The following is a 19957-nucleotide window of genomic DNA, read 5'->3' on the forward strand; positions in this document are numbered from 1 at the left end:
AGCAATATGAGTAAATCCTAATTTGGTTCTACAGCTGCTGCTTACTCCAAACTCCACTTTGAAATAAATGCTACTCATTTAAACATACTGTTAAAAATGAACCTCACCTCTAAAATAAAGACTATAAGATGCTGACTGTACAAAGACTGTAAGATACAGAGGACTCGACCTTTAGATGAGGTACTTGAAGTCCTTTCCTGTTCTATGGAATGTTACTTGCAGCACTACTTGCAGGATAAAATATGATTCAATCCTGTACATCCTCGCTCTTCTGTTCTTAGACATGGGTCTTATTGTTTCCTCATAAAACCTTGAAGGCATGCTATGCAGTTGAAAGTTACACTCTGGGAGAAGCAGTTTACAAGAGCAAGAACCTCTAGTCTAAGGAAGGCTTGCAAAGCAGTACCCTATCACTGTGAAAAAGCACAGTATATGGTCTGGTCTTTGTGAGACAGTAAAATCTCTTCATTTTCCCTCTTTATTTGGGAAGAACAGTCTAGTTTGCACTGCTCTACATTCCATAAGCATGATGACTAAGTCTCAGCTCTACTGACATATATTATGGAGCCCATAGAGGAAAATAAGGCTCAGTTTATTCTTAGACATAAACCCCAATTAGAAAAACAATCCTAGCTCTATAAATTATCAGGAGTTTGTTTCAAACACTGAGTCTGCCCAAGTTATCACAATTGTTGGGAAAGTACAGATCCAAAAAGAGATAACACAGTCCAGTGTCTTTGTTGAAGTGAATCTTATCATAATGATCTTTTCTATTCAGTCACTCCCCTAAACTCAACAGGATCTTTTATGTAATTTTCTAACACCTTCTGCATTGTGCAGATTTTATAAAGTCACATACATGTCATCATTCATTAAAATATGGAAGCCAGCAAAAGAAGCTATAGTGTTGGATGCTGGTATCAGGCAGGTAATCTGAGCTGCTTTGAGGTCACTATTTTCAGCCATTCCTGAAAAAGTGAAGACTTTTTCCAAAGGCCCCTGTTTGCCACTGTTCTTTTCATCTTCTTGTTGGCTTTCTGCCTCAGTGATGCACTCTGGCTCTTCATATTCTAGCTTGGTTTGAAGCATCACATGATCAGTTTTGTCTAACCATTCCTAGGAAAATTAAAATATTGGTGTTGGCAGAGATGAGATATCAATCAAAAGAAACCTGGTTGTAAGACACTGATTTTCCTTTCATAGTGGTATCTTTCCAGGATAAGCCACAACGGAGAAGATGAAGAGGAAGCAATATAGACAAGCAGGACATCAGATAGTAGGATGGAAGAAAGACAGAATGGAAATAAAACAGGCAGAACTGCATACAAATTCCACTTAATCTCAAGACCACATTAAATAGATATTTGTATTTAGTAAGGGCCTTTCGAAAATCTGAATGTGTAAAATATCTGGTGCTACCTCCTTGACAGACTTATGCATTCTTTGACCCAAGCCCTGACTTAATCTAAATTAAGACTGAGTTTACATGGAGATTTAGGCAGCATAGCATATCTGTATTAAAGCCTCAGTATTAATTTGAATCTGTACCTTTCTTTTTCAGTTTTAGTTTAAAGATACCATATACAAAAAGTTTTCAGCTTGTTATGGAAAAATCATTACTGCTCTTTGATATTGTCATTGGGTTTGTCAATGTAGATATTTGACCTGTTTTCCCTCAGAGAAAAGGTAGTAGTAATTAAGATAAACACTAAAACAGCTAATACAGAAAACTACATCACATAGGTGATGTCAGGGACTCATGAGAAACATTAAGAAAGCAAAACCAAAAACTGTAATCTATTCATCTGTTAGCCATTCTATTTCTAATAATTTGGTGACTATGCACCTCTATGGCTAAGAAAGGATGCTTCCTACTGTGACTGATGCCTCCAAAAGCATGAAGTGCCACCACCGGGTCAGCACTCACTGGCTCAGCCATCACTCTGTCAGCACTTCACATATATAAAGGGTAAGACCAGGCTGAAGCAAACTCCCTGACATATCATGTGCAGGAATGGATGCAAACACCACAATGTCATCACAGTGGATATTGTGCCTCCGGACACCTGTAAATTCTTCTCCAGCAGATTCTGTCTTTTATAACAAATGTCTTTTCACGGTGCCAAAGCAGCACTACATTGATTATACGAGTCCTGGTATTTGCTCTGTGAATCCTCTTGGTGATACTGCTCGAGGGGAAGGACTTTAGGGCTTTTGTCTTGGGTCAGAGTGCTTGTGCCTGTGACAGGGCAAAAATCGGTAGCTACTTTTAAATTATTCTCAACACTGTAGAGTTTACAGTCCTGCTAAGAAGGTGATGCTTACCTGGAGGTTTCCATTATGATCATTTAATAGATCAACAAATATGTATTTTGGATCTGGTATAGCAGGCATGACTGACATCTGAAGCCTGCAAAAAGTAAAGAAAATATAAATTGATGTTTCATTATAACATAGCCATTCATACAAAAATCCACTTCAGTGCAGTTCTGTACCCACAAATATATTTTACATGAGAGTACTCTAGTCTCAATTTCTTTTAAATGTGTTCTAAAGTAAAAAAAGCAGTTACAACAGTATGATAACACCATGAGGCTAAAGGTACTTTTTCTAATAAATTTTTGACCCAACCCCACTCTTGTAAAATCTGGACTTAATACAAACTTCCAGCTAGTCAGCAAGTGCCATTCTGCTCTATGCACTAGACAGGGAAGATGGTGCAGCAACCAGTTGTATTGGCTGACTCAGAGAACACCGATGTAAATTTGAAACACAGAAGCATAGGAGAAAAAATGCAATTTAAGATCTAAAAGGTGATCAGAGTCCCAAATATTTTCATCTCTGAAAATACTGCATATTTAGCCTTTTTTTCCCCCTAAAAAAGCCAAAATCTGAGGGTTTCACAAGTATCATTTGTTGTTTGGTAGTTGTTTTTTTTTTTTTAATTGCAAATTCTAAACATGAACAGCATCATTCAGTTGCAAATCCAAATATTGATATTGTCTCAGTAAAGTTAAATGCACTCAAGCTTACTTTATCCTTCTGCAAACAGACATTGAGTTTGATGAAGATTGATGAAAGAATGTCTTTTCAGAAGAAGTAACTAAACCAACTGACTTCTCAGAGTTTAACTATATTTCTAAAAAAGTAGAAAAGTATTTAAGTGGAAGAGACAGAATTATAACCTGAAATATTGTCTTTTACCAGAATTGTTTTGGTTTTGAAAATGAAAGGCCTTGGTGTTTGGAAGGCCAGGATGCATTATTCCTCAAGGAGTAATTAAGCTACTGACTTTTACATCTCCACAATGACTTCATTTATCCAATAGGAATTTTGATTGCTAAGACTTGATCCTGAATGATAGCTAGTTAGTTAGTAGTAACCAACAAAACCATATTTACCTCTGCCGTTTACACAGAAGAATCAGGAGGATAATCATCATCAGAAGTACTGCCAGCAAACAACTTAAAACAATTACTGTGTTTGACTGAGATGTTCTATCATCATCACATGAATCTAAGAATAATCACAAAAACAGTATGTCAAAAAATTGTTTTTTGCTTTAACAATAAATGATCCTAATCATGCTAGAATGTTAATTTTTCTTTAAAGAGAAGAAAAAAACACAGAAAATTTTTAAGAACAAATAAAAGAAGTTTACTTGTTCAATTGATACTGAAAAGAAAACCTATACTCCACCAAACCTTTCAACAAAAGAAAACTGTGCTTTTATTTATCTAAATTGACCTGGACAGGACGAAGGAGTGGGCTTATAGGAAGGGTAGATGCATTATGAATGAACCAAGTATTTCTTCTCATCTTCATCATACTGCATTGACAGCGATAAAGCAACTTTGTGCTAAGATCTGTATTGCATACATCTACTTATGATCACTAAAGCTGCAAATGCTATTTTACATGAAACCTGAATGTCTCATCTCCCAACAGAAACCAAACAAACAACTCCAGCAAACAAAGCGCCAGCAAACCATAAGAGCTAATACCCAGAAAGTTACTAGTGGCAGGACAACATCTAATATGCAGGTACCAAAAAAAAAAAAATGCATTTGTGCATTTTTCTACATGCCAAGTATTCTACTTGAATCTTTTGCAATGCAACCTCAAAACTCTGCCTCCTACTATTAACCTTCTGGTCTCCACATAAATACTCTAAAAACTAAGTGATTATTCATATAGAAGCAACTGCTTAGCCTGTTCCATCTGCCTGCCCTGCTCAGCTTGCCAGGAAGCCACAAGTCAGGTTGTGACCCCTAAGTAAGGTTTCCAGAGTTTATGAAATTTCTTGAGCCCATCTTTGTCCGTGGCTTGCTCTGATGTTAGATTTAGAGTCAATAATAACTTGCCCCAGTGAAGGGGCAAGTGTCAATGTCACTTCTGATCCAGGGGCACCCAGAGTCCCTGAACCATCAGTCTGTCTCCTCTGTGCTTTCCTTCCTTGCAGCCTCTGGTCAAATGGTTCAGGTAGGGTTGATATGTGGTCACCTCTCAGAGGTGCATAGGTAGACATGGTCCTCTGTGTTTCCTCGGGGGTAATTGCCAGACACATCTGAGGACATGCTTGAAGCCTCACAATTTGCATGGTGGAGGTCAGCACTGTAGCCACTACTGCACAGGGTACACATACCAATGCTCCTGGATTTCATCCCAGCTTTGCATATATAGATTTTCCTCAAGTGATCTAATAGCCCATTGCATTTTAGAGAACTCAGATCTTGGTACACTGGACATCTGAGTGTCTCATAATTGTGATAAAGGCTAGTAGGTAGCATTTTTTACCAGCTGATATAATACAAATGTGTTAGCACGGTCTTTCCTTTACTACAGTAAATCTGGGGTTTAGTTTTGGTAGTCAGTAGAAAAACTCTTTCATCAAAGATCTAATTGAAATCAATCACACTCAGATGTATCTGTCTAGTGGGAAAGCAGTTCTCATACTGGCTTTACTTCCATTTATTCTCTTTTTCCCCATCATCCCTGTTTTGATCCATCCAGCACCTATGAACATCAGACTTCTGTGACCTCTGGTCCAGTAGTCCAACTGGATATACTTTCAAAATAAACTGCATTCAAAAATGGGGCATCAAGGATTTTCTTAGGGTTCAGGTTTGTTGTCCAAATATCCTATGAGGGCACCCCCACAACACCCACATTCACAGAACCCCCATGTATCACATCACTGTTACTGAGGGACCCTAGACATTCTTGTAACACAAATAATAAGACTATTCTTAACTTTGCTGATTATGACATAAATTGATTGCTTTATGGGCCATCAGGAACAAAAGGGACAGAGTTAAACATGGGCATTTAGATATCCACATGAACTTTCTTTGATAACAGAAGATGGAGCACAATAGTGCAACATTCATTCGCTGTGTGTTCCTAGCATCTTTTGCAGTCTTTCCTTCCCCTTTTGCAGTTAGACTATATATATATATGTGTGTGTACATATATGTGTATACACACACACACACACACACACACACACATATATATATATATAAGTTGTTACCTAATAACGTGCCATTCATCCAGAATGTTTCTGCTTCCCAGTCACTGCTGTAATTAACTACGTTGCAGTGGGGTACTAGCCTCTTCAGTCTGACCCGGAAAGAATAGCATTTCCTTGAATCAAAGCCTTGATCTCCAACACGGCAACATCTGGAAGTTCTGGACTGAGAAGGAAGGTGTATTGTTGTTAATTCTGATTTTCAAGGCAGTGCTTCAGAATGCTACATTCAGTCATGGCCACAACGCAAGGGATAAACCAACCCAAAACCTCAGAACGGAATGTTGACTTCTCTGCATTTCAAGGAATTCTGTTTCTTGATTAACTTTTTACTATACGTATCTATTCCACTTTGTATGATATTGAGTTGAAAGTCAGAACAACCATTACGTCATGCACTGTGTTACATCTGCATTTTTACAAAATACAAAGAAACTTCGATCCACAAAATATTTCAAGTTATATTTGAAAATTGAAAGATTTAAGTTGATGAAATAATATTTTGAAATACTTAGCAGCTAATTTTAAAATAAATAAAAATCCCATGTAATTTTGGTTTTTCACACTATTTCATTGTTTTTCTTATTTTTCTCTCTTTTCTCTACTCTGCTTTCTTCTTTTATCTTTCCATACTCTTTTATTCTGAATGTGAGACCTTTCCCATAGATTGTCCTTAGCTCTTTGGGTAGCAACTGGATATAACTCATTAAGTAAATTATTTCTGGCATTGCAGGAATCCAGGATCCTAAAAATCTAGATGTTTTCTGCTACCAGCCTTATTTGAAAATATAGGACAGGAGAACAATTTGAAAACAACTCTATTTCACATTCTATGGAGATGCTATTCCAGCTCCTTCCAATGTTGATTAAAAACGGGGCATTCAACTCACTTGCCACTCTCTGTCAAACGTGCTTTTGTATTGAAGCTCAAGTCTCAAGCACTTCACAGCTCTCTCTGGTTTATTACAGCTCACAGTAACTGTGTCTTCTTTCCAGAAGAAGGTCACATTTTCTGGTGGATTGGGCTTTACTAAGAAGAATAGAAACAAATTTTGCTATAAACTCTGAAAAAGAAGCACCTCTCACTTAAAATTATTGTTGTTCCTTCCTTGTCTCGGTTTCCCTGAATAGCAATTGGAGAAGGTGGGCTTTCTTCTTGTTGGATTTGCTTTTGTAGCTGATCTTCCTGTTAACCATCAGAGTGGAGCCTGGCACCAAAACATTGCTCACCATTCGAGGTGCCACATTAAAGGTGGTTACTATCTCATGTCAGGAACCTATTGCAAGTGCTTAAGAAAGGACTCCAGTCTCCTCATACTCCCTGTAATTTAGAGAAAGAAAAAGGTTTCTTCATTGGAAACAAAGTGATAAATTCGGTATCATAAAGACTCCAAGACACACCTGTGCAGCTGCTGGAGGCTCTGTGGGGTATGGTGGGGCATCTGCAAAAAGCACTGGCTTCCTACCTGTGCACAACTGAATCTACCCATCAGTCTTTTCAGGTGGTTGGAAGACAATGCCATGGTTTGAACTACACAGATGGTTAATCTTTAGTAGTGGGAAATGAAGCATTGAGAAGATTGTTACCTGCTTTCTCAGTCTTAGTTCCCTTTTTGTATTATGAAAATGCTGTCCTCCTAATTTAAATACTTTAGTCTGTTTTTTTCTTTGTTACCTAACCCTTTTGAAATTCATTTTATTATCAGCGGGTGTTTAATAGCCAAAATTTGAGGATCAGTCTGCAGTTTTCCAAAATTTAGTAGATATTGTTAGAATTATGACATACAAAAGTATTCTCAAAATTCAATGTCTTGATAGATTTTTGTTTAATCTCTTTTGCTGAAACATTATATTCAATTTGGAATATTTTTTTTTTCCACATAATTCTCCATTGTATATTTTCCACTAGATTTGTATTAGGAAAAAATCCTTCCACTTTAAATGCTGTAAATATGTGAAATTCCAGAAGATTTTGATAAACTAATCTCACACTAGACATGAAATATGTATTTGGGGGTAGGAAAGATTTAACAGAAAGAGGAATATCATCTCTCTGCTAGTAGTAGGATGTCCTTTTTACTCAGTACCAGAGCCACTCAACGAATTTCTGTTGATATCTGATGATGGTTTTGTGACAGCAGCTTTGATAAGAAGTAGTTTGCTGCCTCATATTGCATGGAAGATGACAAAATAACAGAAGGTTGAAAATATGAGAAAGATCATAATTCTAACAGTCAGCACTAAGACAAAAAAACTATGAACTTTTATTAATTTTCCCAATGCGTTTACCGAGAAGGCCTGCACTAGACAAAGTACACATACTCTTTTTTTTTGTATTTTTTTTCTGATTTTGAAATTGTATTTTGTGACAAATCTGAATGTCCTGTGCTATCTCACTTAGCTTCAGCTACACACTGTAACTACTGGTGACAGCAAGGGAAAAAACTCAGCATGAAATAAGTATAGTTCAGTTTTAACACACACACAAATAACATTTTATCTGGTAATGTAAGTGATTTATTCTCAAACTCAGACAGCTGGAGAATCAGTGAGGGTACTGGGATTACCAAAGTAGTTGTGACTTTACATACTTACTGTAAAAATCAGATTTTAGTTTTTTAGAAAAAAGCTCTTCACTTCCGTTGCTGTTCCTAATAGAGATGGCAAGGGTGGGTCCTTCTGTCTTAAAAAGACACCCAAAATTATAATCTTGATCCAATAAATACGTGGGACACGGCTTCCAAACTTTGTACTTGCCTTCATCAAATCTATAAATGAAATAGTATTGGTAAATGGAAAACTTACCAATTAGCACCTGTCAATTCAATTAATTTTTGTTACTGTTATTAATTTTTCTTCCTTCTTTTTTTTTTTCCCCAAACATTCCTACCAAGGGAAATCTGAGCATGGAATTTCTTGAAATGACAGATTTCACAGCGGTGTGAGGGAATTCATCACTCAAAACTTATTGAAATTCTAGCCCTAGGCTTTGATGCAGTCTGAAATAATCAAGTTTCCTTCATGCTGTTGTTTTCTAATAAGAGAATTACTTGCTCAAACAGATACTTTTGTGATTCTGTTTCCAAAAATGTACTGCAAAAAGTTCTTTCACATATACTACCCAATCAGAAAAGATCAAACATTATGACTGACTTTAACCAAAATATTAAAATTCTGTTAGCCATTAATTATGTCAGTTAATAAAGAAAATATACACATATATGTGGAAAACCCACTTTCAATACTGTAATTAGCATTAGCATTTAGCACAATGGCAGAAGAGAGACAAATCTTTCACATAATATCTGTGGTGGCAGGTTACTCACCAGGCTTATTGATTTGTACACTTCTGTAACAGTTTGGGAATATAAACAGGTTTCATGTTGAATATTAACAAATGTTAAAATCCTTTTCAGTTCACAGAAGACTCAAATAGACTTAGATATTTCAGCCTTCCAAAGCAAACCCTTAAAAAGAGAAGAATAGGCATTGACAATACTCACGTGTAAGAAAATGACACATTCTCATTGAGAAAAAGCTCTCTTGCTGCCCATGTGATCTGCATCTTCTCATTATTGAAATTGATTATTTTGGTCTTGATGGTATCTTCCAAACCTGCCCAGGAAAATGACAGAGAATATGGTTTCAGGAGTAAGTATGGAAAGCACCCCTTGATGTTTATAGGCAACCAGTATTTCAAAGATATGTATGCAGTAGTCCCAGGTGATCATAAAATAAGAAGATATAATAACTTCTAAAATACAAGGAAACAGTAAAATAACCAAGAGAGATTGAAATTACAATTTCAAAATAGCAAAATGAAAGCCTGCACAGCAACACCAGGGAAAGATTTGGCCCCATGGTCCCTTGGCCCAAAGATGTATACTGGGCCACGTGTATGCAATGCCTATACAGGGCCTATACAGGGCATATATGCAGGGTCTATGCCTTAAGGCCAGCTTACCCCCATAATACCTACTAAGGAAAACTATTTGGGAACTAATGCTATATGGAACCTCTCTGTAAACTCTCAAAAGTTTGCTGTAAGAAATAAGGAACTGACACCATTGGTCCAAACCAGTCAAGAGTCACAGGAATCCGGAGCAGATCAGCACAAGTAAAGGTATTACAAATTTGATCTATGTGGTTCCAGCCAATTCCACCTTAAATACAAGCGTGATCATTTAATGTTTTTTGACTATACACAGATATTATTTCCTCTCGTGATATTATTTCCTCTCCTTGTTACAGTTCTTGCTAGGGAAACAGGTTTTTTAATTCCATGTCCATTAGGATTTCACCGAAGATAGAACCTGGTATTGAAGAAATGGAGAAACTAAGAAGGCAGAAGGATTAGAAATCCATTCTATACTAAGGAGGAGGACAGATTATTTATTTTGCATTCTAGAAAACGTGAAATCATATTTAATTTAATATGAAAAAGATAGAGAAAATTTATCTTGAATACCAACAAGAAAACACTTGAAGGAAAAAACTGCAGACTGCTGTCCCTAGCCATGAAGTGTCTATCGCTAAAAACCTTTGCTGGAATATTCCTGCCTAGGAGGAATATATCAGATTTTAGTTTTGATAGCTGTTTACACTTTATGCCACTCTGGACTTTTGAAGAGGTTTGTGGTGGAAAAATTTTAAATCGTTTCTTATGAGCTTTTCATCACATCCAGTTGTTCTGATTGTTTCATGGGAATCACACACAACTATTCTCAGGGTTGCTATCTTTTACTCCATAATCGATATTAAGAATGTGAGAAAGGCATGTGAGTTCAAGTAAGCATTTTGCCTATTTTTACGCCTATATCTCTATGTCTAGATATTTTATGACTACTCTAATTAAAGTTAGTCAGAACATTTTTGTATAGGTGTATTTGTGTTGTACTACATTGTTTTGTCAAAATTATTCAAGATGGTTATGACAGAAATACAGGAGATACTGGGTAGATGTAGCTGCAGGTTTCTGCTGTGTGATTCATGGAGCTCTGGTAAAAAGGATTCTGTTCTTATTCAAAAGAAAGACTTGAAACTAACTCCTCCAGCTCCTAACTAATACCTGCAGTCTTGTTCTGTATTGTTTTCTCAAACAGAAAATCTTGTGTATCAGTACTATTACAAACAGAGACAAAAACAGGAGTTAAGACCCTCAAAAGGTATAGTAAAATGGAGTTTATCCAGGCATTTCTACCTCTGTTACAACAGACTACCTACGTACCTCTTGTTTCCTAAGTTCTCAATCTCTTTGTAAGTCCACCTACAGGTCTAAGAGATGATTTTTTCTTTGACTAAAGCCACCAAGAAATATGATAGTGGAGTGTCTAACAGTGGATTCTTGGTCTGCAATTACACTAATACTTCTGAACTTTTATGGACTACATAGTTGTGCTCCGCAATATGCATAGTGTAACTGAAATCCATATGACTTCTTGGACATATTTTCTATAAAGGTAGATAAACTTATATTTAATATATATTTGAATGTATAATTACATGTTCTCCATCTCTAAGTAAAATTGACATTTTAAAACCAAATATAAATACAAATAATCTAAATCTAAATCTAAATCTAAATCTAAATATAAATATAAATATAAATGTTAGTGAATAGAGAATACTGTACTGTCCTGAGATAATTTTTATGAATTTAGACCAAATCCTTTCAATTCCCTCTAGAAGTAACAAAATATGTACTTTCTACTTTTTAATAATTAGTCTGATTGCAGATATTTTTGCTTTGAGAAAGAATTGCTAATGATCATTCTTCAATTATGAAAATAAACCCAGGAAGAGTACTTGCTTTCTTAGTCACATATTTTCAAGGATAATTAAATTCAAAATTAATTCCAATGCTGTTTCTATGTGTACAATAGTTTGGCATGATGACAGAAAGAAAAATTCTGTTTGTAGGGCAAGGTTTTGAAGAATTTTTTTAAATCAAAACCAAACAACATTCTTCAGTTCATTCTCAGAAGGTGGCTTAACATCTTTGCAAAGAGCCGTGCATACTCATCTTCCTGCACTTTGTGAAAATAATTGAAGTAGCCTATGTGCTGAACTGAGGGGAAGGCTGTCTCACCTACAGGACAGCAAAAAGAGTGGGTGTCTGAGAGTCCCATCTTGGGTGTAGCCAACTAATCTAAGATGTGCCAGGACTCTTACCAGATGAACAGTATCAGCTCCAAACCCTCACTTGGACTTGGGCAGCTCCACTGAAAAACACAGCAGTGAATTTTTCACTATTTGGAGAGTGAACTCAACAACCAGAGTTCATCCTATTGCTCTCCAGTTGTGAGGTTGCAGCTGTTGGCCCAGGATGTGAAAAATCATCTTGCATTGATTTCTAGTGGTCAGCAAATGGTGAAGGTTGGGTTTATATATAAGACTGGTCTCATGTTACTCAGTGGTGTCAAGCTGCTAGTATCTACTGTAGAGCTGCTAGCATCTGTAGACTGAAGGCAATTGTAAAGAAAAGAGACTACTTCACTGGTGAAAAGTAGGTGTTTGAAGACATCTAATATCAGTAAAGGTTTTGGGGGATCTTGTACAATTTGCTAAGAAAAGCAGCTCTAACCATGGAATCGTGGAATCATAGAATCTTCGTGTAGCCTGGATTGAAAGGGACCTTAAAGATCATTTAGCTTCAACCCCCCTGCCATGGACAGGGACACCTTCCACTAGACCAGGTTGCTGAGAGCTTCATCCAGCTCGACCTTAAACACTTGTAGGGATGGCACATCCACAACCTCTCTGGGCAACCTGTTCCAGTGCCTCATCCTCCTCATAATAAAGAATTTTTTCCTAATATCTAATCTTAACCTACTCTCTGTTATTTAAAGCCATTCCCCCTTGTCCTGTCACTACATGCCCTTGTAAAAAGTCTCTTTCCATCATAATCACTTTGAGGTATTCAGTCAATTTGGTCACAAGGGTTGTACAGACATAGAAAAAAGGAAGGAAGAGGGAAAAAGGAGTTTATAGCCTAAATACAAAATACCATTAACAGAAGAGAAGAAAGGAGAGAAAAAGATTGGGTTTGGTAACGAACATATTTTGGATGACAAAGAATATTGGTTTGGGTCCAGTCCTGCAGAGATTTATTCATGGACTTAACTTTATAATCTCTGAGTAGTCCACTTGACTTCAGCAGGATTAGTCAGTGTGCATCAGGTTAAAAACATATATAAATCTTTCTAGGATCAGAATATTTTTCTGCCAAAAATACCTACATATTATGAATTAAAATGTTGTGATTTTATAAATATAAACTCCAAAAACTGCACTTATTTATGCACTAAAATAGAAGGTAATGCAATATTAAATTTTTTAACAATAAATAGAATCAGTTAATTGAAATAAAGAGAAATTGTAATAAACTATCTGGTGATATATACATATTCTTTTCTGTGCTCTAGTTTTTAAGGACTTCATCAGAAATCAGTCTCAAAGTAATTAACTAGGTATGTAGGACAGAATCTTACCAATTTTTTATTGTTAAAGACTTTGTTTCTAGAGCTCTAGTCACAATTTTCTACTGTGTGCCCTAATTTCATGGGTTTTATAGCCTTTTCGAATGCAATATGGGTTGTGTTCTGTGTAAATTTACAGTAAATATTTACATGCATTGTTTTTTGCATTGTTTCAAATTATAGTGTGTAAATGTTGCATAATTCACATTTCAACAAGAAAAGGTGCATAGTCTAAGTGAGGTTTTTAAAGTCTGGATTAGATGGACACCAAATCCTCTCAGGTTATGTATGGATTTTCCTTCCGGTGATGTTTCCTTTTCAGTAACTATACACCTACACTTCTGCTGGCAAAATCATTCCTATCTCTGTTAAAGGAAAGAGAACAGAGGGGACTGTTTCGCTCCCTTTATTTGTTATGGAAATTTTATGAATTCAGCTGCAACATCATGGATCATTCTCAGCAAATGTACCAGATCTTCCACAGTAGTTGCAATTATTTAAGACCTTCTTCTAATTATCATCCTAGAGGCACAAAATACAGCAAAGCAACACATTTATAATTATTCTTTCTATTATGATAATGGATAGGTGAAAAGGTCAAAAATATTATAAATAAGGAATCACTGGGCTAAAAAATAGTGGCAGCAACTTTCTGTCTGAGCATGACCTGCTGGTCTAGTTGGTATGCAATATGTTGCAGTGCTGTAGGACACATACTGGTGCCCTGGAGCAAGAGCTTCAGAGAGAATTATCCAAGTCTACCTCTTCCATAAAACCAGACAGGGATTGGTAAGGTTATACACAAGACTTTAACCTCACTGGCACTGCTGGGTACCTAATTCGTCTCAGTACAGAGAAGCATGGAAAATACCATGGTGTTGTGTGGAGAAAGCACTTCTACAGGGGAAAAAAATTTCCTTAAGCATCAAATTATGCAGATGCAGCCATAAGCAAGGGTATGAGCAATTACATTCCACCTCCAAGCCACTTTTGAAAGTTTATTACTGAGAAAAAATACTATTGAAGGGAAACATGTAAAAAGGTTTAATGTCATGGAATAGATTAAAAAAAAAAAAGAAAAAAGAAAGGCAGAATGTCAATTTGCAAAGATAACAGAATGGAACATGCATGTATTGGAACAGTTGCAACCTCATTGATACATAACAAAGAAGAAAAACCACTTTTGATTTCCTTACACTGATGAAACCTGATAAGTAACCACATGTTGAACTTCCGCATATTACAGCACACTGTACAGAAACTACTGGAGAATAAGACCCAGATCTGAACCTATAGTCTTTATTTACTCTCAACACTAATGATCTATGAAGAACAGTTTCATTTTTTTAACAGGAACAAATTTAGGCAGAAGTGCAACTCATCGTGAACATGGCTGCTGAATTGAATGCACAGGACAGAGTCTGAATAGAAAATCTCTTTCCAAGAAGAGTAATAAGACAGAAAGGGAGAATTCTTTATATACATTTTGAGACATAATCTTAGAGTCCATCAAACTGAGTGGTTTGTTTCGGTTTTTTTTCCAGAAGATCGCTTACCTTTGCTAAGCATTATGAAACTTTGCATCATATAAGCATCACAACTGCAATTTTCAAACTGTGTTCCACAAAGCCCTGCCATCAGTACAGCATGGCTGTAGGTGATTACCATCTCAGGGCAGGGAAGTCACATCCCCTCACAGGACAGCTAGTGACTCGCAGGAGCAATTAACCCTGAAAAATCAGGTGGTGCAGTACTGTTGAAAATGGTACTTACTGTGCATATGGTGGAACAGAGAGCTGATTTATAGGTTGATGAGTTTATAACTTTAAAGCACTTCTTTTTCCTTATAAAATGAGTGACAGAGAATTTGCAATGAATTAAAAAGAGTGAAGATTAGATTATTGATTTATGTGTTGGGCTATATGTCAGACTCATGTAACGATCCATTTGCCTTTGGTAAGCTATAATTAGTGGCATTGTAGACAAATACATGAAGTAGAGATCTTATGTTAGGTAGTAAAATGACTGGTCTTTAATGTCTTTATCAATAATTATCTAATTATAACTGATAATTATCTAATAATACTTTTATCTTGATACTTTCTCAGGAATAAGATATTGTTGGTATTTTCCCATAGTGTTCATTCTTTAAGGGTACTAAGCATGGAAGTCTTACCTGGAGTGTGTTTTATCCAATGTTTGTTGAATGTGAAGGCTAATCTTTCCTGGATGAAATCTGCACTGTTATAATATATATCTTAGAAAGTAAGTAGTCATGCTTAAAGAACAAACGCAAGTTTAGTAAGATCTGCCTTCATTTTTAATTAGAAAACCTCCATAGAAATCTGCTATTATATTTTTTTTTCTTAAGAATCCACTTTCATTTCTGCTGGATATGAATTTTTTTTTGTTCATTGTTTTCATCAAAAAAGTACTGAATATTGTAACACATGAGGTAAAGTACACACAGAAATATTGCTGGCTAATATATCAATTTCTAAAATAAATATCTGGGGATTTAAACTTACCAGAAGATTGTGCTTGAGAAGCCACAAGGTTGCCCAGTGTGATGATCATTGAACATGCTTGAAAGATGAGTCCCATGGCTGTAGTGACACAACAGACTATGAACACATGAGTAATCATAATTTCTGGATTTACTGTTTGATCACTTTATACCAGAGGCTGGAAGGAACCGGAGGAAATGACTGCAGGAAATAAAAAGTTAACAGATATCTAGCTACAGATAGATCAGAAGCGCAGGACCTTCTTTGTACTATGTAACAAAACAAAACAAAAAACCCTATAAAAATTAATTCCTCAGAATATGAGTATTACTCTTGATATCTTTATCTTCTCAAAGCTGTATCAGTCAGAAGTGACCAAAGACCTGATCCAAACAAGGACCAGGTTGCTGTGCATAGTTATGACTGCATAGAATAACAGAATCAATCACAGAATCACAGAATGGGTCTAGAGTGTTGGAAGGGACCACAGTGGAGCATCTGGTCCAATCTCCCTGCTCAAGCAGGGTCATCCTAGAGCACACGGCTCAGGATTCCATCCAGAGGGTTCTTGAATATCTCCAGTGAGGGTGACTCCAAACCTCTCTGAGCAATCTGTTCCAGTGCTCAGTCACCTGCACAGTAAAGATATTTTTCCCTTGGACTACATTTTGCTTCCAGTGTCTCAAGTAGGGAGGGAGAGTAGAAGCTTTGTCAGCAACACATGGTACTAGGTAGGAAGCTGAATCATGGCTGCGAATACACCCAGAATTGCTGTCAGGATTTCTTTCTAGGCTTGTTTTCATTCCTCACAGAGCTTTTCCTAAAATGTTTACCGTCCTTTTTAATCCAACAGTACTGTTTGTCAGATGAGACCCTTTTCAGCTTTTCGCATATTCAAAGTCTCCAGCTAGGTAATGTGATATGAGTTTTGTATCTGGCTATTAATTTTTCTTTGGTTGGCTACTTTCACTGTCTTATCCATTGCTTGTCCCAGGAAGACCCACTCAAATCTCAGTCATTCTTGGAAACCCCAGCACGACTGTCTGACATACATACAGCATTCTGTTAACTGTCTAGCCTGCTCTTTGATCAAGTTCCTCCAGGGAGGCATTAATTCCTGGAACTAGAATAACAAGCAACACAAGAGTGAAATTCTAAACTAGGTCAGAGGTGATAGATAATGGAAAGCTGAAATTGCTCACAGTTTCCACAGTCAGTATCACAAAAGCCAGTGAGATACACAAACAAGGGCAAAGATCCCAAATCCTTTGGTTCCCCAGGACATGGCAACTCCCATATGTCCCTGTTTAGGTTAAAAACGCATTTTCCTTCCAAAAAATGTATCTCGTCTTTCCTTACAGAACACATGAGTGTGATGGAGCTGAATTTGTCCCTGTCTGCTTTTCATACAGATAAAATACCCTGGACTACAGACTTCCTAAGGCAGTCTATTATTTGGAGGAAACGGGTGTGGAAAAATAATATAAAAAAGAAAAGATATCTAAAATACCCTCTGGACTATAATTATTCTGATTTTGAGACACTTCCTCTAAAGTAAGGCCTAATTCTTAAGTGAAAACAGTGTGTTTTCACTCACCATTTCCTTCTACCAATTATTTTGGGACCAGAAGTAATCATTCCTCCCACCAGTTTCAACTTCTTTTTCAGATACTGAGGGCCTCTTGAAGTCAAACAAAATTTCTCTTTTTATGACTTTTGAACCCAAACCTAGGGCTGAAGTCTTGGGGAATAAAAAAAAAAAAGCAACATCTGGGTCAAAAAAACTGCTTGCATAAAGCTGATGCACTGTCAAACTATTTTTGATACTGCGGAGAGAAACATTAGATTTGGCACTTGAGGGACAGAGGGCCTAGGAACTTCCCACCTCCCCCCCATGCAGGCAGACACTGGCCCAGCCACCTGCCTCAGGTTCTGCTTACTGAAAGCCATCTCTAATTACCTGGTTTGATTTTTTTCGTGAGCCCAGTCCATGAACTGGAAAGCTGCCTGTGAGCCACGGGATCTGTTCTTTCCCAGGACTTTTTCTGCCTGCCTGCCTACAGGAGTGTGGTTGATTAGCTTGCCCATATCCTGTTGGTCATTGCTCCCAAGAGGACAAGGACAGAACACTGTCACAATGTATCCCCTCTTCAAGGCTCACACACAGTGCAATGTTGGCATGTTTGGTCTGAGCAAACAAGATCCATCCTGATAGTGCAACTTCATGTGGGAACAGGGAAAGCAAAGGGTGATGGTGAGCTGAAAATCAGCAGCCAGGGCTTCTGATGATAACTGCCAGCAGAGAAAATTCTTAGCAAGGCACACAGATGATGAGGACAATGTAAGTAATGCAAGTGAATTAAAAGAAGCCCTTTTGACTTCATTTTGCATCAAAACCGCACAAACAGCCCTTGGCCCTCTGCCAGCTCCTCCACCCATAGCAGCAGCTCTTGGGTGGCTGCACTTGCCAGCTGCAACCTCCAGCACCCTCACTGACTTTCCTCAGCTTCCTTCCTCTCTTTTTATTTCCCTTTCTATTATTTCATTGGTGTGTTAAATGGGTCTTTGATCACTGCATAGTTCAGCAACGCAAATTGTCTCAGTTTACTTTTTTCTTCACTTAGAACCAAAACAATTAATAGCCTGTGAGTAACTTTCATTTAGTGTTGCTTACTTACTCATGGCCTTGGTAACAGACTCTATATAAAGCCCCACAAAATAACAGGGATTACGCCTTTTTTTGCAGCAATGATCCCTTGTAATTTTTAGCATTAACAGGGAACAATTTCAGTGTGCTTTGAATGAGTGGGATAAAGGGAAGAGTGACCAATTTATCTAAAATAGTGAGTCTCATCACCCCCTGACAAATCAGTTGAGTTAACTTGAGACAGTGCAGCCCACTGTTGTGACAGAACAACCTGATTCTGTGTTTTAACTAGCTACAAAGTTTATGTGTAAAGATCTCTACTGTACTCTCTGGACCCTTCTTCTACGCATGGGAAAAGCTATGGGGAGTATTTCTCAAGCACCTCTGGCATTTTTAAATTCACATTCTTGTTCAATCACTTTAAAAAGTGTCACTTGCTGGTCTTTCCTTTTATCATCATGGTTTGGCCTTTCCTAGAGTTTTTTATGAATAACAGGAAAACAATGAAGGAAAAAAAAACAAGGAAAGATGGCAGGTGACCTGCATGGATGGTCAAGGAGCTCCTATTAGAAATCAGATATGAAAAGGAAGAACACAAGAGGCAGCATCTGGTTGACCTTGTAGGGACAGGGTTAGGAAAGTCAAGGCCAACATGGAGGTGAGCCTGTTAAGGGATGTGAAAGGCAACAAGAAAGGATCCACAAGTATCTAAAACAGTAAAACTAAGGAAGACATGGATCTGCTGCTGAATGAGGTAGGGAACTTGATGACACAAACGGTACAGAAAATGCTGAGGTACCCAGTGCCTTCTATGCTTCAGTCTTTACTAACAAGACCAACCTAGGCTTTCACACCAGTGGAAAATTCTGGAGCCAAGAACACTCAACCTTAAGAGACAAACACCAGGTTAGTGAGCATTTTATCAAACTCCATGTCCCTTAAGGTTACGTAAAATTAGGAACCTCAAGATTTAATGATATACAATAATAATAAATAAAATACATAAGTACACTATTACAGTCCTGTAATGTTATGAAAGATTAGAGGGTAAAAATAACTTCTGTGACTTTCAGTTACTCTCCTTGGAAGAAGCCTGCTGCTTCCATCTCCCATATTTTGACTTATTTTTGAAATTTCCAATCCTCTGGCACTTTCCTTTGCAAAATACCCAACACAGCCTTGTTCGTTCCTGGTAAAAGGCAGGACTTCTGTCATCCAGGAACAATCTTGCATTGTAGGCAAAGGGCTTTATTCCCATATCCTAAAATGATAAAGAAGCTGAGAGGAATGCAACCTGAAAGGACCGTGAACATATGTACGGGAAAAAGGTGTGACTTATTAAAGAATACATAAGCAATAATAGGAAATTATGGTACATTGCATGGGAGAAGAGAAGATGTAAATATTCCTTTAGGAATTAATTTCTAGAAGAAAACATGTTTTACTAAGGTGAGTACATCCTTCTGCCTATGTATCTTCCTCTCTATTTAAAAAAAAAAAATAAAGCAGGGGAGACAATAAGAATCCTCAAATTAGTTAATGGTGTTTCCATTGCTAAAAAGAAAGAACAAGTAATGGAGCCAATACAAACCCAGTAATCTTTCCTTATCCCACCATAAACCTATTTCATCCCATGTATCTCACTTCTTCCCAAGCCTTCACCTACTGAGTGCAGGGGGTACAAGACCACATCAGGAATAAGTCAGGTTATTACTTAATCTTTCAGTGTTTGAACTGCTTTGGAATATATTCAACAAAACATGCAAGGCAAAGTGGTAAAACACCTCTTAGAAAT

At 37.1% G+C, this 19957-nt stretch overlaps 1 protein-coding gene across 4 annotated transcripts; it reads right to left on the reverse strand.

The window, feature by feature from the left end:
• Positions 1 to 600: 600 nt before the first annotated feature.
• CRLF2 (cytokine receptor like factor 2) lies at positions 601 to 17567 on the reverse strand. 4 transcript variants are annotated; one of them, XM_027639462.1, is made up of 10 exons: positions 17476 to 17567; positions 17113 to 17256; positions 15537 to 15632; positions 9034 to 9145; positions 8126 to 8298; positions 6421 to 6560; positions 5534 to 5696; positions 3402 to 3516; positions 2326 to 2410; positions 601 to 1116 (listed from the first exon to the last, which is right to left on the reverse strand). In XM_027639462.1, exons 3-10 carry the CDS (start codon positions 15610 to 15612, stop codon positions 844 to 846), a joined length of 1137 nt encoding a protein of 378 aa, XP_027495263.1. In that variant the 5' UTR covers positions 15613 to 15632; positions 17113 to 17256; positions 17476 to 17567; the 3' UTR covers positions 601 to 843. The 4 variants fall into 4 exon arrangements, with proteins under 4 accessions (XP_027495263.1, XP_027495256.1, XP_027495248.1 ...); XM_027639455.1 differs by having other exon boundaries at positions 15537 to 15716; XM_027639447.1 differs by lacking the exon at positions 17113 to 17256 and having other exon boundaries at positions 15537 to 15716.
• Between the last annotated feature and the right edge of the window lie 2390 nt (positions 17568 to 19957).

Source organism: Corapipo altera, unplaced genomic scaffold, assembly GCF_003945725.1.
Source record: "Corapipo altera isolate COAL_440 unplaced genomic scaffold, ASM394572v1 0, whole genome shotgun sequence".
Taxonomy (NCBI): domain Eukaryota; kingdom Metazoa; phylum Chordata; class Aves; order Passeriformes; family Pipridae; genus Corapipo; species Corapipo altera.